The sequence below is a fragment of the Balaenoptera musculus genome, chromosome 3 (assembly GCF_009873245.2).
Source record: "Balaenoptera musculus isolate JJ_BM4_2016_0621 chromosome 3, mBalMus1.pri.v3, whole genome shotgun sequence".
Lineage (NCBI taxonomy): Eukaryota > Metazoa > Chordata > Mammalia > Artiodactyla > Balaenopteridae > Balaenoptera > Balaenoptera musculus.
The window spans coordinates 132,130,137-132,148,590 of NC_045787.1; the positions used below are offsets into that span (position 1 = coordinate 132,130,137).

At 47.8% G+C, this 18,454-nt stretch overlaps 2 protein-coding genes across 10 annotated transcripts in view; one reads left to right on the forward strand and one right to left on the reverse strand.

Moving 5' to 3' along the window:
* Nucleotides 1-18,454, forward strand: part of CYFIP2 (cytoplasmic FMR1 interacting protein 2) — a 126,851-nt gene that overhangs the window by 76,656 nt on the left and 31,741 nt on the right. For all 9 annotated transcript variants that reach the window (XR_005019433.1, XM_036848505.1, XM_036848507.1 and 6 more), the window contains 3 exons: nucleotides 11,397-11,540; nucleotides 13,072-13,162; nucleotides 13,990-14,120. Coding sequence is in view for 8 of the 9 variants with exons in the window: in XM_036848505.1 (XP_036704400.1) it covers nucleotides 11,397-11,540; nucleotides 13,072-13,162; nucleotides 13,990-14,120 (366 nt within the window). In the remaining variant the exon portion in view is untranslated. The remainder of the gene's footprint in view (nucleotides 1-11,396; nucleotides 11,541-13,071; nucleotides 13,163-13,989; nucleotides 14,121-18,454) is intronic.
* On the reverse strand, nucleotides 575-3,351 carry FNDC9 (fibronectin type III domain containing 9). The gene is made up of 2 exons (XM_036848516.1): nucleotides 3,283-3,351; nucleotides 575-1,259 (listed from the first exon to the last, which is right to left on the reverse strand). Exon 2 carries the CDS (start codon nucleotides 1,250-1,252, stop codon nucleotides 575-577), a length of 678 nt encoding a protein of 225 aa, XP_036704411.1. The 5' UTR covers nucleotides 1,253-1,259; nucleotides 3,283-3,351.

Below are 18,454 nucleotides of genomic sequence, written 5' to 3' on the forward strand. Positions count from 1 at the left end.
AAGAAAAGGTATTGTTAATAATCGTAAAGATAGTCTGTGGTTTAAAAAAAAGTGAAGATGGGGTACAAAGTGGTGTGCGATTGGCTGAAAGTTGGAAAACACTCCAGAGCAAGGCTTCTCACATCTTTCCAAAATAATGCCCCTCAACAGCAGAGGAGACTGGACGTTTGCCTCAGCTGACTGAAAGCATAACTAAAGAGCCCATCTTCAACTCAAAAATCTCCTGGAAGTTTTGTGTTTTATTTAAGTCATGCAGGTTTCACTGTCTATACCATAATAATAATCATGGTTGTTTTAATATTGAAATAATGCTTTTAGTTCCTGACTGAGCCCCCCTACCCTAAATGGGCACTCCTAAGAGACGCCGTGTTCCTCCCTTTGCACACCAGGGGGTTATATGTTTTCCAGCTAGAGAAGCTTTGTCAAAGGGCATTCATCCAACCAGGTGGTCCGTGTGTCAGAGCTCAGACATTTGAGGGGAGGCGAATGGGTAGTCTGCAGATGCGTTTTTACCGGAGACCTGCTGCGTGGAGGGCTTTAAGCTACCTGATGTGGGCTGCCTCCCCTCCACCTCTCACTCCCCAAAAGGAGGCAGTGCGGCAGGATGAGCACCGCCCTCCCTCTGCAGGGCACCCACGTCGGGGGCATCCTGTTCGGCCGCTGCGGCTTCTGGTTCCGCGTCAGCTCCGGAGTGCTTGCGTGGCACTTCCACCAGGGGGAGCCCCTGCAGGTCTTCCTCCCCCTGACCCAGACCCGGGGCCTCCTCTGGCCATCTCACCAGGCCATTGGCTTCCTCCATGAGGCCGGCTCTGTAAGACCATCGAGGCTCATGGCAACGGATACACCAGAACTGGAGGCAGATGAAGGCTAAGACTGCCGTGAAGCAGGCCAGCAGAATGGCCATCAGCACCCAAAGGGAGATCTGGGGGTCCACCAGGGAACTTCCAGCAGCCAGTGGACTCTTATCCAGGGTGTGGAACATGGTGCAGTAGTGCCTGTAGGGGAAGAGGATCTTCTTGCAGCTGACGCACAGGAAGTAGAGAGTGGAAGGGTTGAGGTGTTGCAGCACCGCGGAGCTGATTGTTCGAGGCACCTTCTCCTCGTGGTGGAAGCTGTAGCGAAGATAGCCAGAGAAGATGCTGTTCCAGTTGGGCCTGTACATAATATGGTAATAGTCCTCCAGGCAGGGCTCCGAGGACGACCAGGAAATGACGGCTCCCGTATAAGAAACGTTCCCAACCTCGATGTTCATCTCGATTCTGAAACCAGAATCAAAGTGCAGAGTGTCATCTCCTCATTTAAGTGTTTATTTATGATAATCATAGCCACCGTGCATTGAGCATTCGAGATGGGGACTAATATGGACCCCGATTTACAGACAAAGAGATGGAGGCCAAGAGGTGACAGTGCTCAGCTAGGCAGAGCCGAGAAATGGCAGAACCACGGTTCAAATCAGGGCTGTCTCATGCCAGAGGTGGGGGCCTTCAGGCCCAAGAGAGATGCACCCACATCCCCCAGCCTCATCCTGCCGTGGCTGAGATTCTTTAAATACAACATTGTTCCCAAACCTTAAAAAAAGAAGGGGAAGAAAGGCAATGAAAGGAAAAAATCAGCACAGCCTCAGAGTCTCCACGTTAGTCACCACGGGTCTGTGACCTCCAGGTCAGGCAGTTGTTTCACTTAAAACTTCCCTCTGGAACTCCTGTTTCTGCCCCAAGTGCTGTGAGCTCATTCATCTAGAACATTCTGGCCACCGTGTTTTTAGCCTCCAAGTGCCGTAGCCAGAGGAGATTTGCGTCGTCACTCAGCGGCAGCTGATTTCTCCCCAAAGCCTCTGCTCATGTTTCGTCCATTCGTTAGCTTTTTTCAAAGCTGAATTACCCAGGAAATGAGTTTCACAGGTCAAGATAATCAGCTCCGAATACCAGCATAACTGCTACTGTTTGATGCCTGCTGGTTCTGTGACTGTTAATGATGGTAATAACCAGCAACAGCGAGCAGTTGCTATGTCACAGGTCACTAGAAGCTCAACATATAAGAATAAATATCCTTTATTCATCACACCCTCTGAACTAGATTCCCATTCTACAGATGAGCAATCTGAGGGGAGCAATCAGCTAACAAGTACAAGACCCAAAGCCACGTGACCACTGGAGTTACTAAGGCAAGGCTGCCGGGTTTAGTCATAGAATGTTACTGCAAAATGAGGTGCTGGTGCTAAGACAGGGTTGCTCTTTTTCCCGACACGTGAAACGAGCCCTCTTCAGGTCGCCAGCCCTCTCGCTTTGCTAAAAGTGCGCCATCTTCGAGCTTTTTAGTTCCTTTTTAATTCTCTGTGTTTGAGAGAGATTGTTCTCCTCCGCTGAATTTCCCCTGAGCTAAAATTCAGAGACAGCCATAGTCAACCTGTGTATGTTCACGGATAGATCTCACCCAGCTCAGTTCTCTGCCCCTCCTCTCTCACACGAAACGCAGAAGGTTTCATTGCAGATTGCAGTGACAGAGGAAAAAACAGTCGATCAGATTTTAAGCTGAATTGGATGTTAAGCCACACTGACTGTGATTACGAGCTGCTTTCTCTCCTCCCTGCTTCCCTCCAACCACCTGTGTTCGTGCCCGTACTCCTAGAGGAAGTGAGCTGCAGGAAGATGCCGAGCAGTGAATGATTTTTCAGGCCTTCTTTTTCTTCTCTATGGATGACAGTGACCTAAATTGCTCAGGAAGGGGAGTTCCTTTCCGTTTGGCTGGAAATTTTCTCCCAGAAAAATGGGGGATGAAAGGGACAAGGCAGGTGTGCTCAGATCCCTCCAGCGAGAGTCTTTGCAGAGGACACTGAGTGTCTGCACTCCCTCCATGGGTCTCCTTCTCATACACACCCGTCCACCCCACCACACCCCTATAAATAGGGACCACAATGAAAAGAGCTTAATTCATTACTTACGATACAGAGGCAATAGCCCTCATAAACCCCCTTCCCTCAGGAGCGATCAGGAATGCTGTTTCTTGTCATGAATCTCTTCTCCTGTTTGCCTCACATCTGTGCTGGCTGTCTTTGCAGACTGAGTTTTCTACAGCAGGCATTTTGAAGAGCTTTCTGTCAAGATGCAGCATTCACAGCTTTTAGGACTAAGTGTCTCCCATTATTTATTTCTCTTCCACTGCTTCTGTTTCTAAATCCCCCCTATTTTTAGCTGTTCGTATTACCACTGCCTGACCCTCCTCCAAGCGGTGTGAAAGGAAGAGCCATTTCCATTTCCAAGAAGAGCCATTTGTGTCCCTTACCTGGTGCTCACGGTGGATCCGGTTAGAATGCAGCCCTCAGAGGCAGAGTGGACCAAAGCTGAAGGATGGTGCCTTCTCCCCTCCTCTGCTCTGGGCTCTCCTTGATGTCTCTGTCACCACTGTCTGAGTAATTCCACTGTCGCCCCCAACGCTCACATTATTCATTTCTTCAGATCAGTATCATTCACCATGGCAACCAGCAGGCATCTGTACGCACGATGTTTCAGGGACCAGTCTGGAAAGGCTTTTGCCCAGTGAGAGGAGCTCTCATTCCTTTGGCCAAAAAAAAAAGGCAAACAATCCCCTGCACACTGATCCTCAGAGTGGCACTAATTCTTCAAAGTCTCCTAAATTGTGTCTCTAATAAGCTAGTTATCATTTTTCTCCCCATCTAGACCTTCTTTGGACAATGGTTGCAAATGCAAAGCTGCCGTTCTCTGTTTCCCCACAAGTAAAACAGTAATTACATCCTCATCCCCTCCCACCCCACCCCACTGCCACCCCACCTCCTTACCCACCTCTATACCCTCCTCTTTCTTTATTCTTGCCTCCTGTGGCATTACCTAGTTGTATGCCACTGGTCAAGACACTTTTATTCTCTGGGCCTCAGTTCCATCATCTGTAAGGCTGATCGTTTGGGCTAGATCAGGATGTCAGGTAGAAAACATGAGTGCCACCCCCCTGCCCAGGCCTGAACCCACGTGAGGCTTGCTGAACTGCCAGGACACTCGTACTGAGTTGGTTTGAGCATTCCCCACCTCTACCCCTCACCAAATTCAGGTCCACCCAGAACCTCAGAATGTGACCTTAGTTGGAAGTAGGGATTTTGTGAATTTAATTAGTTAAGGATCTGGAAATGTTATCATCCTGGATTTAGGGGGAGCCCTAAATCCAATGACTGGTGTCTTTTTAAGAGAAAGGAGAGGGAGATTTATATACAGAGCGATGCAAAGGGTAGAAGCCATGTGAAGACAGAAGCAGAGATTGGAGTGATGCTGCCGTAAGCCAAGGACTGCCAGGGACCTGCAGGAGCTGGAAGATGCAAGGAAGGATTCTCTCCTAGAGCCTTTGGAGGGAGCGTGGCCCTGCCAGCACCTTGATTTCAGGCCTCCAGAGCTGTGAGAGATTCTAATGTTTGAAGCCACCATGTTGGTGGTAATTTGTTACAGCAGCCCTAGCTCCGATGGATTTAGACCTGAATCATATAACACAAATTAGGCATTTTTAAAAGTCATCTTTTTTCTTCTTGGTTCTCGGCCAAAGTATCCAAGTGGACCCATGAAGGTCTCCTTTTGATTCACATCAGTGATAATCAAAAAGTTATAAAGAGCTGCCCGGTGAGTCACAGACCCTCCCCAGGCCAAGGGTCTCTGTGAGGCGTGGGGTCTCGGAATGCCCGGTGTCCCTCAACTAGACACTTGCTCTGTGCTTCCCTCCCGTGGCATTCAGTTTTCCCAGAGGTCTGTCTGGAATCTGCTGTAATGCATGCTAATGGCGACTCCCTGCAGAGCATGAAAGCGTCCTCTCCACAGAAAGGCCAATGCAGTAGTCTGCAGATGCCTTGTGAGAAGGTTATTTTGAGGGGAATAAAAATAACCAGCGTTAGGTGGCCTGTGGAGTGACGAGCTGGAGCTCAAGCCTTTGCCCCTGAAAACAAGAATTTATTTTTAAAGCTCCTGGATGCCATTTTTCACCCTGAGCTTTTTATCTGAGAAGTTGAGACACTTGGAGGATGTGAGGCCTAGAAGTCCTCTTGGTTCACAGATCCTGAGAGAAGGGATGGCTTTCCTCAGGCCGGGTGACTGATTAGTGGCAGAGCCAGGAGTGGAACCCGGGTCCCTGACTCCAAGTCCAGGGCTCATCCTTTTCCTTTGGGCCATCACCATTCCCCAGCAGCCCCCAGAGAAGCCAGTGAGCCCTTGTGGATGAGACGGATCGTCTGGGGACACTTGGCTCAGGAGATCTCACCCCAACCAGGCTCACTGTCTTCACCTTCAGGCAGGACTCCTCTGCAGTCACCTGAGCGGCAGCCCCTTCAGCTGTTAGGCCAGGTGGTCTCTGGTTGGTTTACACCAGTAGTAAATCACTGCCAGAGGAAACCAGCCAAGAGCGGGACCCCTGCTCCCTCCCTGAAGGTGGCAGTGAAGGGACAGTGAGAGAGCACACCTTGGTCCCAAAGCTGATTGGCACCCAGGGGCTGAAGTCCCCAGGCTAGGTTCAAATCCTGACTCTGTGGCCTTGGACAAATTTTCTGACTTTCCTAGGCCTTGGTTAACTCTTCTGTAAAAGGCAAATATCAATACTACCCACCTGATAATGTTGTAGCAGTGAGACGAACGCATCTCTGTAGTGCTGAGCTTAGGAACAGTAGCCATTATTATTAAGAAGAAAATGTCCGTGAGTCAGAGCCATTTCCTGAGTTGGTCATAGCTTCATCCAGAGGCTGTAAGGGACAAGGTTTGCACTCTGCATGAGGCTGCCTTCCTTTTTTCTCCCCTTAAAAGAGCTTTATTTTTTTTAATGTACATGCTCGTTGTACATAAAGAGTATCAGAAAGTTCAAAGACAGCAGTCAAAATCCTATGACTCAGAAATAACCACTGAGAACATTTCAATGCATGAGAAAATGTATTTTCTCATTTTACCCGTGGGGAACTCTTTGAGGTAGGCCGTCTTATCACCATTGTACAAAGGGAGAAACTGAGGCTCAGAGGGGTTAAGTAACTTGACCAGTATCACAAAGCTAGGCTGTGGCAGAGCAGGGCCCTACGCTGAGGTCTGTCGGTCCAGAGCCCAAGCTCCTAGCCAGCTTCCTTGATGCACTGCCGTTCTGCTGGGTCGACCTTCAGTCATAGGTGGTCAGCAGTAGCTCTTTGCCTTGTGGTTGACTTGTCAGAGAGCTAGAGGCAGGACTTCGCAATTTGGTGGATTCCAGGGTGATAGGAACAGGCGAGGAATTAAAAGACCTCAGAGGAAACACCCAGCCACCCGAAGGTAGCCAGCAGAAGCAGGGAAAACATCAGCTACCTTTGGAGAAATTCAGTCAGCAAGTGTTTCCTCTTCTGGAGTTTGGAGTCCAAGTACCCCTGCCTAAGAGCTCTGTCACTTAGGGTTAGGGGTAATATTAAATGTAAAAAGCCTTTAGCAACTGGTCTAGTAACTGAAATTAGTATATGAGTGGAAACTTTAAAAATATCTCTAAGTAATTAACTTGTAGAGAGTCTATCATAAAACAGCCTTGCAAGTGATGTAGATTGTGGCACAAATCATTACTTAAATTATACCAATAACTTCCCAATAATGTTTTGGTCTTTAGAGATTGTAGGTTTGGTCTTTTGTTTAGTGTCATCATCGGTATCTAAACATTGCCCTAGTGTGAGCCTTGATTCGACCTCAGAGGAATTCATCATACACACCAGGACTTCCCTGGTGTCCAGTGGTTAAGACTCTGCGCTTCCAATGCAAGGGGCACGGGTTCAGTCCCCGGTCAGGGAACTAAGATCCCACACATCTCACGGCGCGGCCAGAAACACACACACACACACACACACACACTGTTTCGCCTTTAAAAAAATGTGCATCTGTGTCACACATTAATAATATGCTCCAACTCCTGAATCAGGATTATTTCTTAAGATCTCATAAAGGTATCTATTTTGTGCAGGATGGATTTAACCAAGCTTGATTTTAAGTGAGACATCCTAAACAGGGTACATAATTAGTTTCTAAAGGCAGACATTGATTGTAGCCTGAGTCAGCTAGCAGGATTGGTTCAGTATAAGAGATTTGTAGCAAGTTTCCAATGTCTCAAGTCATGTCGCATTCCTGTTTTTCTTTGCCAAACCTCAGAAAATGCCCCGGCTCCCATATTCCCACATTTTCTCAGTAGGGCCCAGCCTCCTATTGAGCCAGCAGGTCAGATGGGTGCTCTGCGTGGGTGTGTGTGCATGTACTTTCCAGCATGTGTATGTGTTTCCTCCTGCATGGGTGTGGTGTGTTTTTGGCGGGGGGAGTTGGGGAATAAGGGGAGCTTGCTCACTTAGAAGGAGGATTTGAATTCTGCTCATTTCATGCTGGTCCTTCCTGAGCTTGGACCATCAACTGAGGCCTGAATGGTCCAGACCAGAATCCAAGACTGATGGAGGAATGTCAACAAGAGGCCTCCTATGTGCATTGAGCGGGTCTGTAAGGGGTTTTTTTTTTAAAGCCCTGTGTGTGATACAGCAATTCCACAATTCTTCTTCTCTGCCTAGAACTGGGGAGAGCTGCTGAACAGTTTCCACCTACCCAAATATATTTTTATTTGTGCTTGCCAGGAAGTGCTAAGGGAGACTTATATTAGAAACTCCTTGGGTGGGAGTGCGGGTTAAGAAGACCGCTGAGAAGGATGAGTGCCCGGAGGACCACACTGGAGCTTGCACCTCAGAGGGCAGTTAATAACACATCTATTCCAACCCTCTATCCCAGGCAGGGCTCCCTTCTAACACCCCTATGTCATGTGTCTCCGTCCTTACCCAGCACAGTCTATTGTTGGACAGCTCCTATTTTTATAAAGTTCTAAATATTGAGCAAAATCTGCATTTTTGGGTATGTTCCGTCAGCTGGTCTCAGCTCTGCCCTCTATCACATCACTGTGTAGGATACACCGTGTTGTATGAAATTGTACCCCACAGATGTACTCTCCACATTCAGAGAATCATGACTATAGCCAAAGCTGCTGGGGGAAATTTGACCAGGAAGCTGTATTTTCATAGTCTTTACTTACCAAATTACCAAAACGAAGGAATATGAAGGGCTGTCATTTCAGTGGGTGCTTCCAGCATGCCAGGCACCATGCTAAGTGCCGTATGTATGTCATCTCATTTAAACCTCCAACAACCCTACAGGAGTTGGTATTGTTATCTTTACTTAGGGAAGACCAACGCTAAGAGAGTTTAAGTAATTTGCTCGAGATCATCTAGCTAGTAAATTGATGGAACTGGAATTTGAAATCAGGTATGCCCACCCCAGTAAATAACTCTGGACTCAGACAAAGCAAGAAAATAAGTCAGAGAATCATACAGGGGGAAGAAAGTAGCTGATTGCTTTTTGTTCCCTCCAGGGATATCCATTGAAAGCTCCCTGCTGCTCAAAATTTCCTTTCACAGGGTATTTGAAAGAAGACAGAACATGCCCAGAGCTTTACTGGGTTCAGAGGAGAGGCTGCAGCACCTGGTGTGGGTGGGGAGTGAGGAGGCAGCTCTCTTGGGGGGTGAGTCCATGAGGGGCCCCTTGGGCTGTGAGCACAGCCCAGTCATCCTTCTCACATGCCTGTGCAGGCTTAAGCTGCAGTCCTCTTTGGGAAGAAACTCAAATCATGTTTTTTAATCTTTGAAAGCAAATGTTGGGAAGTAAATTAGGCTATGATATAGCCCAGTGGGCTTTTTAATTTACTTTTGTTCTTGAGGTATAATCATAAGCAATAAAATGCACTGTCCTAGTTCAGGCTGCTATAACAAGAATACAGTAACTAGGTGGCTTAAACAGCAATGGTTTCTCGCAGTTCTAGAGGGTGGGAAGTCCAGGATCGAGGTGCCAGCAGATCCAGTGTCTGTTGAGAGCCTACTTCCTGGTTTGCAGACAGCCTTCTTCTCATCGTATCCCACGCGATGGAGAAAAGAGACGTAGAGCTCTCTCATGTGTCTTCCTACAAGGACACTAATCCCATTGATGAGTACTCCACCCCCATGACTTAATTACCTCCCAAAGGTCCCACCTCCTCATACCATCACAATAGGGGTTAAGATTTCAACATAAGAATTTGGGAGGGACACAACCATTCAGTCAATAACATGCACAGATCTTAAGTGTACATACACTTTCATGAATTTTGAAAAATGTATACATGTGTGTAGTCAAGAACCCAGTCAACATGTAGGGCATTTCCATCATCTAGAAAGTTCTCTCATGCTCCTTTCTGGTCACTCTCTTTCCCCCACCAGAGGTAAACCATGGTGTATCTGGTGTTTGTTTTATACCCACCTCATCCTTGGAGAGGAAACAGGAGACTACAGAGTGGGCCTTTGATTACAGGGCCAGAACTAAGATGCACTCACTTGGGAGGTTGAGCACCTTGTACCATGTGTGCCCTAGCACCACCTCACTCACCTCTCCCTGGTCCCAGCCCTCTTTGGCAGGGTGGCCTGTTACAGAGACAGTGAAATGGTTTGCTCCATACACAGAAAATTACATGGGCTGGCCCCATGGTTGACTAAATCAAACTCAACAATTCATATACTCCAGGATTTGCTGACCATCAACTCAGTGAACATCATGCTTTTAATCAGTTATATTTTCCCTCCTTACATAAACCACTGCTGCCCCATACCATTTAGAAATCTTTAGTAACTACCTGCAAGGTATCCCTCCCCCAGGCTCAGGCAAAGTTTTGCTGTGACGGCACACCAGTGTTGAGTGCAGAACGCTGCTTTCTCACATTCCAAGCCTCCCCATATATAGGCATTAGCTTACCAAGAGAACTGTTATTCAACCTGCTGGATGAGTGGGTGTTCTGATTCCTCACGAATTCTTGTTATTAGTGGGCACTCTAATTGTGTTCCTCGTGTATCCTCATTATTCAAGGGTACTATAATTGTGATGCTTGTTTTGTAAAGTTCAGAATAATTTGTGTATAGTAAAACGTACTTAAGGCAAAACCTAGACTGAACATAATTAAATCTTCCCTTGATGGCTCCAGAGTTGAGAATCTTGCAGAACTCCAAAAGCATCATTACAGTTCCTATTTGATTCATGTAGGATTTCTAATTAGCCAGCTTATAGAGAATTTCAGCTAATAGAATATCAGATGTGGTCTTTCCATATTTGCATGTTCTGTGTACAAGATTTTTACAAGTCCCGATAGGAAAACTATACTCAGAACTAAGGTTAGAAGTGAAGTTTTTTCCTAAAAAAAAAAAAAAAGGTTATGGTTTACATAGTAATTCAGCTTCCAAAGTTCACCATTGTAGGTAGAGGTTAAGAAAATGGCCTTTAGAATCACACCCACCTGGGTTCAGATCAGGGCTCAGTTACCTATGAACTGTGTGACCTTGCGTAAGCTACTTACCACCCTGAGCCTCAGTTCCCTCATCTGTGAAATAGGGCCAAGAATTGTTTGGATCACGGATCACATACATTGGTTGTGTGGATTAAATGAAAATGCACTCGGAGGGCATCATGAAGCCTGGCATGAGGTGCTCCTCCATAAGTGGCAGCATTTCAAAACAAAGCCAATGATAACCTTAGTGTATCACCAGCTAGGTGAGACCAATTCAGAGCCCTTTATTTTGGCCCTGTATTCTCAGACAGAAAGATCTTAAAGAGATCCCACTAATTCAGCGATGGCGTCTCATGGGGTCCAGAGGACCATGAAGGTGGCCCCCAACCAGCACCCAATCAGAGCAGCTCTGCTTCTGTCTGTTTCATGTACTTGTTTCCGTGGCATCTGTTTTTTTTTAATTGCTAATAGAAAAGCTACAGAACTACTGTTGTAATCCAACCCCCTTATTTCACAGGTGAAGAAACTGAGGCTCAAAAAGCCAACGTGATTTTCCCATGCACTCAGCAGAGGTCTCCTGCCTCCCAGGCCTCTTGGTTCCCAAGACGCCTCCCTGTGATAGATGGAGGCGCCTCAGAGTAGAAAGAAGGCAATGTTGAATCAGCTGTTGAGTTCTCACATGGTCTTTCCAGCCAGTTCCTAGTACTGAAAATGCCCCCCTAGAGAAAAGAAATCATTTGTTTTACCCTCATCCCATGGCTCAATTGTGAAAGTCCTGGTTTGAGTGTGGACAGTTGTGGGTAGCATGAGTCCTATTAAAAACATATTTACCTGGAGGCGCTTTCTCCTCTTGTTAGGGAACTGCTGCCCCATCTGATGACCTTCGCTCGATCTTGTGGTCACTGACCACCGTTCTCTATGAGCAGCTTGCAAAATGTATTTATTCATAGGGGTCCCCAGTGAGAGAACAAGGATATCAAGGTTCTGTCCTTTGTATGATTGAAACACCTCCTGCCAGGACTCACAGAATGTCCATTCAGTTCTCCGCCACTGACTTGGCCACATCCTCTGTTTTCCAGCCTCTCAACATTGCCTACAGCCACATCTACAGCTCCTATAGGAACTTCGTGGGACCCCCTCATTTCAAGACCATCTGCAGACTCCTGGGTTACCAGGGCATCGCTGTGGTCATGGAGGAACTGCTGAAGATTGTCAAGAGCTTGGTAAGGAAGGGGGCCTGGGACGGGCCAGTAGGGTTGAGAGGAATGAGGCTTGCTTTCACTTTTTACCTGGCCTGGAAAATCAAGTCACAGGCTCTTCAGCTCTGTCTGTAGGAATCACCCAGGGAATCCTTTGCCCTTATCCCCTGATTCCTCTTACCTATCACTCTGTAACATTTCAGTGCATCTTCTGACCTGTGGCTTTGACTCTCCTTTTCTGACGCTGAACTCACTCCTAGTACTTACTAACTGAACTCAGCAATCTTGATTTTGACTTTAAGGCCTACTAATGACTGCTCATACCCATCTCCTGTGCTGCATTATCTACTTTGAGCATGACAAATCCATGACACATGTGCTACCATTTTCCCTCCCATGCCCATGTCAGACATCTCTAATAAATCAACACGCTTCTCCCTCTTGGAATTTCTTGATGACTGGTGCTACCAATACTCTACTGGCTTCGAGGGAATTCCATGGACCTTTGCCACCATTCTATGTCCACCCCAAGTATGGCCATCTGAACCTTCATTTAATTCCCCAGGACACTGCTGCAGCAAGGCTGAAACATTTCAACAAATTTTCTTAAAATTTTGAGATGACAAAAGAGAAATAGATTGATGCATATCCATGTCAGGAATAGCAAACAGGATTCACCTCTTAACTCCAGTCCTCTGGTAGCAGCTGTGTATAACCAGGGGTTGTTCCAGGTTGTGAAGCTAAATTTAAGAAGGAAGATGTGGTAATTGATTAAAGATGTCTGCCTGGGACACAGGAGGGATGAATGTGCCATGAATTTTCCACGCTTAAATTAGATATTGTCTCAGTCTTCATAGCTCCCTGGCCCCATTTCATTTTAGATCTTAGTTTGGATCTCACGTAAGTACTCCAACCCCAGGAGGGACCCCATGCCTAGAAACTGCCCTCCTTGAAGTCTGTAAGCCCAAGGTAACACTGAGAGCATTCCCTTTCCTGTCTTACAAAGGTCCATGTTTCCTTACAAAGGGCAAGGGGGCTGCCCCCCACCTTTAGGAGACAGCCTGCCTCTCAGGGAGCAGTGCCGTACTATCTTAGGCAGCTCAGGCTGCTGTGACAAATATACCATTTGGCTTCACCGACAAATGTTTATTGCCCACAGTTCTGGAGGTTGGAAGTCCAAGATCACAGTGGCAACATGTGAGGACCGTCCTCCTACCTCACAGCCAGCTGGCTTCTCCTGTGTCCTCACATGGCAGAGCGAGAGAGATGTCTCTCTCTCCCCTCTCTTCTTATAAGGGCATTAATCCCATCATGGGGGCTCCACCCTCGTGACCTAATTTCTTCCCAAAGGCCCCATCTCCAAATACCATCACACTGGGGATTAGGGTTTCAACATATGAATTTGGGGGGAATACAAATATTCAGTCCATAGCACTTACCCACGGGTCTCAACAGAACCTCCATATGCCCCAGTAGCCCAGCGTTCAACCCCAAGATACACATATGCAGCAGCGGTGGATGATATTTCACTCATCTTGTACCCTTCCTTTGTCAGCTCCAAGGGACCATTCTCCAATATGTGAAAACACTGATCGAGGTCATGCCCAAGATATGCCGCCTGCCCCGGCATGAGTACGGCTCCCCAGGTTGGTGACCAGGAGAACCAGGGGAGGGGTGTGGTGATAGGAAAATAGTCCAGACCCATCCCACTGTGGAAGGAGAGTCTGGCCATCTACCTTGAAGTATTTGCTTCTCTAACACGGCAGCAAGCTGTCAGAGCACTGGGTCTGCACCCTACCTCTGCCACTAAATCACCTTGGACCATTTTTAATCGCCCTGAGTAATAGTATCATCTTCCATCAGTGAAAGTAATTGATGCCCACTGGGCCTGTTTCACAGCACTGCCCAGAAGCTGGAAGAGGTCCACAGGTGAGAGAACAGTTAAATCATGAACAGCGAGGTATAGCTGTAAAGGTCTTCCTTAGCTCAGCACGTCTACATTCCTTCCTCCATGTGTCTATTTGAAAGAGGCCGGTGCCCCAGGTGTGGCATAAAGTGACATTTCTAAGGTAAGTCAGGAAATAGGAGTTTTTGGCACTCAACCTCTGGGCAGAGAAATAAGTCTTTCCTTTCCTAATAGTGAAGGCACATGGACTGAATTTAGGGCCTGAGGGGTGGGGAAAGGTGGAGACTATGAGTTTGGCACCAGGGGTTTTTTCTGAATACCAAGATGTCCGGCACTGGGTCAGTGTGAATCAGAGTAAGAAAGGGCTGGGGCCGAAAGCTCTAGTTTTCGTTCCTAGCTGCGCCACTTAGCTGTGTGAATGTGGACGTGCCACTTACCCTCTCTGAGCCTCATTTGAAAATGGGGGTAGTTGTGCCTAGTCCGTGGTATTGTTACGAGTATTACATGAGATCCTGCAGGGAGTGATTAGCACGAACCTCCAGCTGACCATCCCCCTGCATCTCCCAGGGATCCTGGAGTTCTTCCACCACCAGCTGAAGGACATCATCGAGTACGCAGAGCTCAAAACCGACGTGTTCCAGAGTCTGAGGGAGGTGGGAAACGCCATCCTGTTCTGCCTGCTTATCGAGCAAGCTCTGGTGAGTCCTGAACCCCGAGGGATTGGCACGTCTCCAGGCTGGAAGGGACCCCCCCCCACCCCAACCTCAACAGATGCCCGAGGCCCCTCTAGCGCACCCCGCCCAGGAGCCCTGCAGCTTAGTTCTGTGCTCTTCCAGGGCGGGCACACGCTCCTCTCCATTCCATTCAGACCACTCCGACCATTCGGACACTGGGGGGAAGCAGGCCCAGGAGTCAGACAGGCCTGGGTTCCATCCCAGACCCCCTCCGCTAGCGGCAGGGCCTCAGCGGTCCATCGGAGCCTGGGTTTTCCATTCACTCCCTAGACACATGGTAACTCCTGGCTGCCACAGTCTGGGCACTGCACTGGGGGATGCAGCGGTAGCCGGGCCCCGCCCCGTGTCCTGGATGGTGGAGGGCAGACCTGCACTGAACGAGTGTTTACACAGAAACAGTGTGTTTACTGTCCCAGCAAGTGCTGCGAGGGATGAGTGCCAGGTCCGGTCCGATGGGAACCTAAAACCTGGTGTGGTCTGGAGGGTGAGGGAGGACTTCTCTGAGGAGATGACCAGGAATTGGCCTGGTGGAGAACTAGAGACAGCTGTTTCAGGCTAAGGGAAGGGCCTGTAGTGTTGTCTCCTTTTGTTGTGATGGAAGACAGTGATTCTACCCTGCAGGGCAGTTTAAAGGCTGAAAGGAGATAAGGCATGTAAAGTGAGTACAGTAAGAACCAAATAATTGGTCGGAGTTATCGTCACGGGCAAAAGCACGAGTGCCTGTGCTTCCACCTCTCGGGACCACACAGAACCAGCGCTGTCTTTTCCACCGGGCCAGCCCTCATGGCTTATTCACAGAGGCTGCGTTCTCCGCGCACTCCCAGCGCTCTCCGCTTTGCTCTGGTCCCGTGAGGCGTCCACAGGTGGGCCCAGCCCTCCAGGCGCGGGGTGACTGGTACAGCCGGCGCAGTGGAAGGTAATGCAGAGGGGTGTTGCGTGATCTTCAGGACGCGGCAGGAGCATCTTTCAGCGTCCATTCCTGCCTTCCTCTGTCTGCACACACATTCAGCAAAAGGGTATTGAGAGCCTGCTCGCTGCCGGGTGCAGTCCTAAGTGGTGCGTAAGTGGCCATGAACAAGAGAGACAAATTACTACCGTTTTTATTCTGGAGAGGGAGGCGACTGAAGCAGTAAACAACCAGAGACATGAATGCAGATGGTACGTGCTGTGAAAGAATAAACAGAGAAACAGGACAGATAGAGAGTCACGGGGGCCAGGAAGGCTGTGTTGTTTTTGGAGAGGATGGAGCTTGAGGTCTTTCAGAAATGGAGAGAACCCTGGAGTGAGCTGCAGTGAAGAGGTGATGTCACCCAGGTGGGGGCTGAGGTGGGAGAGGTGGGTGGCCTCAGTCCTGGGCTGCGTGGGCCCCGCGGGAAACCTTAGGATGCTGTGAGATGGAGAGTGGGGGTCTGATTTACTTTTGTAAAGGCCCTTTACCTGTTGGGAGAAGAAGCAGCTGGAAGGTGAGTGAAGGGCAAGGCTGTTTGTAGTTGTTCAGTCCAGGGGTCGTCTTGGAGGCAGGAGGCACAGGGAGAAGGGCAGGAAAGGGAAGGAATTTGGAAGGAGGTGGAACAAAGGTAGAGAGAGGTGGGAAGGAAGCAGTAAGAGCAAGATCTCAGAATAAGAGCCCAAGAGGATTCCTGCCTCGAACCGAGTGAGCTGCGGCAAGCCAGCTCAGTGCACACCTCGGCATCCCCATCTCTGCAGCCAGGGATGTGGACCAGCTGCTCTCTCAGACCCTTCCCACCTGACGGTCTCTGAAACACAGCCTGATTTGCTCTTCTTCTGTGGGGAGTAATAGCCTCTCTGTGCCCCTTTAGATGGACTCTCGAGACAGCTAAGTGTTCCTCTTCGCGCTAACAGGTTTTTAACATGGTTCAGTGGGCCTGGTTGCTATGGCAATGTAGCCATCAGAAGTCACAGGGATAAGATACACAGGCGAAACGGCTCAAGGCCACGGGAAGAGGAGCACCAGGAGACGTGGAGGTGGGGGAGGGCGGGTCCCTGAGGCCTCAGTTCCTAGTGTCTCTCGTCAGCGCCGCCTTCCATGAGGAGCATCAGTTAGCTTCCCCTGTGTAGACACCAAGAGGCAGACTGTGGATGAGGCTACAAGGAAAGGAAAATTCTGTCTCAGGCATCCCTGCCTGGGTGGTCAGTTGCGTATACCGCGGAGGACAACAGGACACTCACATCAAAGACCTTCAGAGCTGAGAGAGACTCCAACAGTATATATGTCCCAACCCCCTCTATGCATAAGTGAGGAAGTGGAGAACCAGAGAGGGTGCAACTTGCCTGAGGTCACACAGCACATCAGCAGCAGAGGTGAAGGAACAAAAGCGAAGGTTTCTGGTACTGATCCCAGTCCTTGGGGGGATTGGGGTGGGGAGGGGACATAGAGAGAATCAGGGCTTCCCGAAGCTGTGTGCTCTGCTTTCTACTTAGACATCTGGGGAAATTCCCAAGCTAAGACAGTGCTTTCCGAGATTAGAATGAGGCAGGAGCTTTTTAATTTATGAAGCTGGAATTAAATAATTCAAATGACATGTTGATTGTTCTCATTAAATAGGACTAATAACAAAAAAACGAAAAGAAGAGGGGAGGGAGGGAGGAAGGAGATACTCTTAATATATGTCTGTAGAGGAAGGGAGATTTAAACTGGAACATCTGTGCTCTGGAGGACTGTGTAACAGTCAAAAAGAATAAAATATGAAAGTGGCTTGGCACATACAACATAGAAAATGGTGAAAGACATAATATTGAGTGGAAAAAAAGTGAGTTCCAACACAAGACGCACATTATGATGCCATAAAGTAAAATAAACAAAATAAAGCTCACAAAATAACCCTGCATTGGAAAAAAAATCTAGGAAAATCATCCCAAATAATTCAGTCATTTTTCTCTAGGTATCAGAGTGGGAGCTAGGATTAGAGGTCAACAGGGACTTTTGCCTTATCTGGAATGTCAACTTTTTTACAAGGGAAATAAATTCATGGTTATCATTGAACTAAAAATTAATTGAAAAATACGAGTAGTATATCATAGTTTCAGAAAAACTGGAAGGACTCTGAAAAGTACAAAGTAAGAAGCCTTTTGCCTACGCGTGTTGTCTTTTTCTAATGTTTGCAGGGTTCTGTCCTGCTGTGGGTTCCATATCAGTATATATGCTACAAATACCTTCTCTTACTCTGTGGCTTGCCTTTTTTTTTTTAACAGATTATTAATATATCATTGATTTGTGGATGGAGAGAATATAAATTGAAAAGATTGATTGTCTGGACAAAGATATATTTTCTTCTTTAAGTTCGGTGCTTATAAAAAATTCAGGGTGCAATATCAGTACCGAAAAACATGTATATACCTATGGGATGGGTTGTTTGTTTACTTGGTGTTTTTTTTTGTTTTTTTTTTAAATTTTATAGCTACTTTATTTATTTATTTATTATTTATTTTTGGCTGTGTTGGGTCTTCGGTTCGTGTGAGGGCTTTCTCTAGTTGCGGCAAGCGGGGGCCACTCTTCATCGCGGTGCGGGGACCGCTCTTCATCGCGGTGCGCAGGCCTTTCACTATCGCGGCCCCTCCCGTTGCGGGGCACAGGCTCCAGACGCGCAGGCTCAGTAGTTGTGGCTCACGGGCCCAGCTGCTCCGTGGCATGTGGGATCTTCCCAGACCAGGGCTCGAACCCGTGTCCCCTGCATTAACAGGCAGATTCTCAACCGCTGCGCCACCAGGGAAGCCCTTACTTGGTGTTTTTAATGAAGGTCTAACAGGCATACAGTAATACAGTTGACCCTTGAACAACATGGGGGTTAGAGGTGCCTACCCTCTGCATAGCCGAAAATCTGTGTGTAACTTTACTGTCGGCCCTCCATATCTGCCGTTCCATATCCCTGGTTCCAATGTGCAGATTCAACCAGCCACGGGTCTTGTAGTACTGCAGTGTTTACTATTGAAAAATATCCGTGAATAAGTGGACCCACACAGTTCAAACCCATGTGTTCAAGGGTCAACTGCGTATGGAGTATGCAGTTTTCTCACTGCATAGACTAGTTGAATCATCCATTTTACTGTGGATGGATGTTTGGATTGTTTACAGCTTGATACCATTATGAGTAAAGATACTATGAATGGTCTTATACATTTCTTTTGGTGGATGTACGCTCTCATTTTTGTTGGGTAAATACCTAGTAGTGGAATGGCTGGATCGATGTGTAGACATATGTTTAGCTTCAGTAGATACTACCAAACAGCTCTACGAGGTGTTTGTACCAGTATATACTCCCGTTCAGCAATGCATGAGA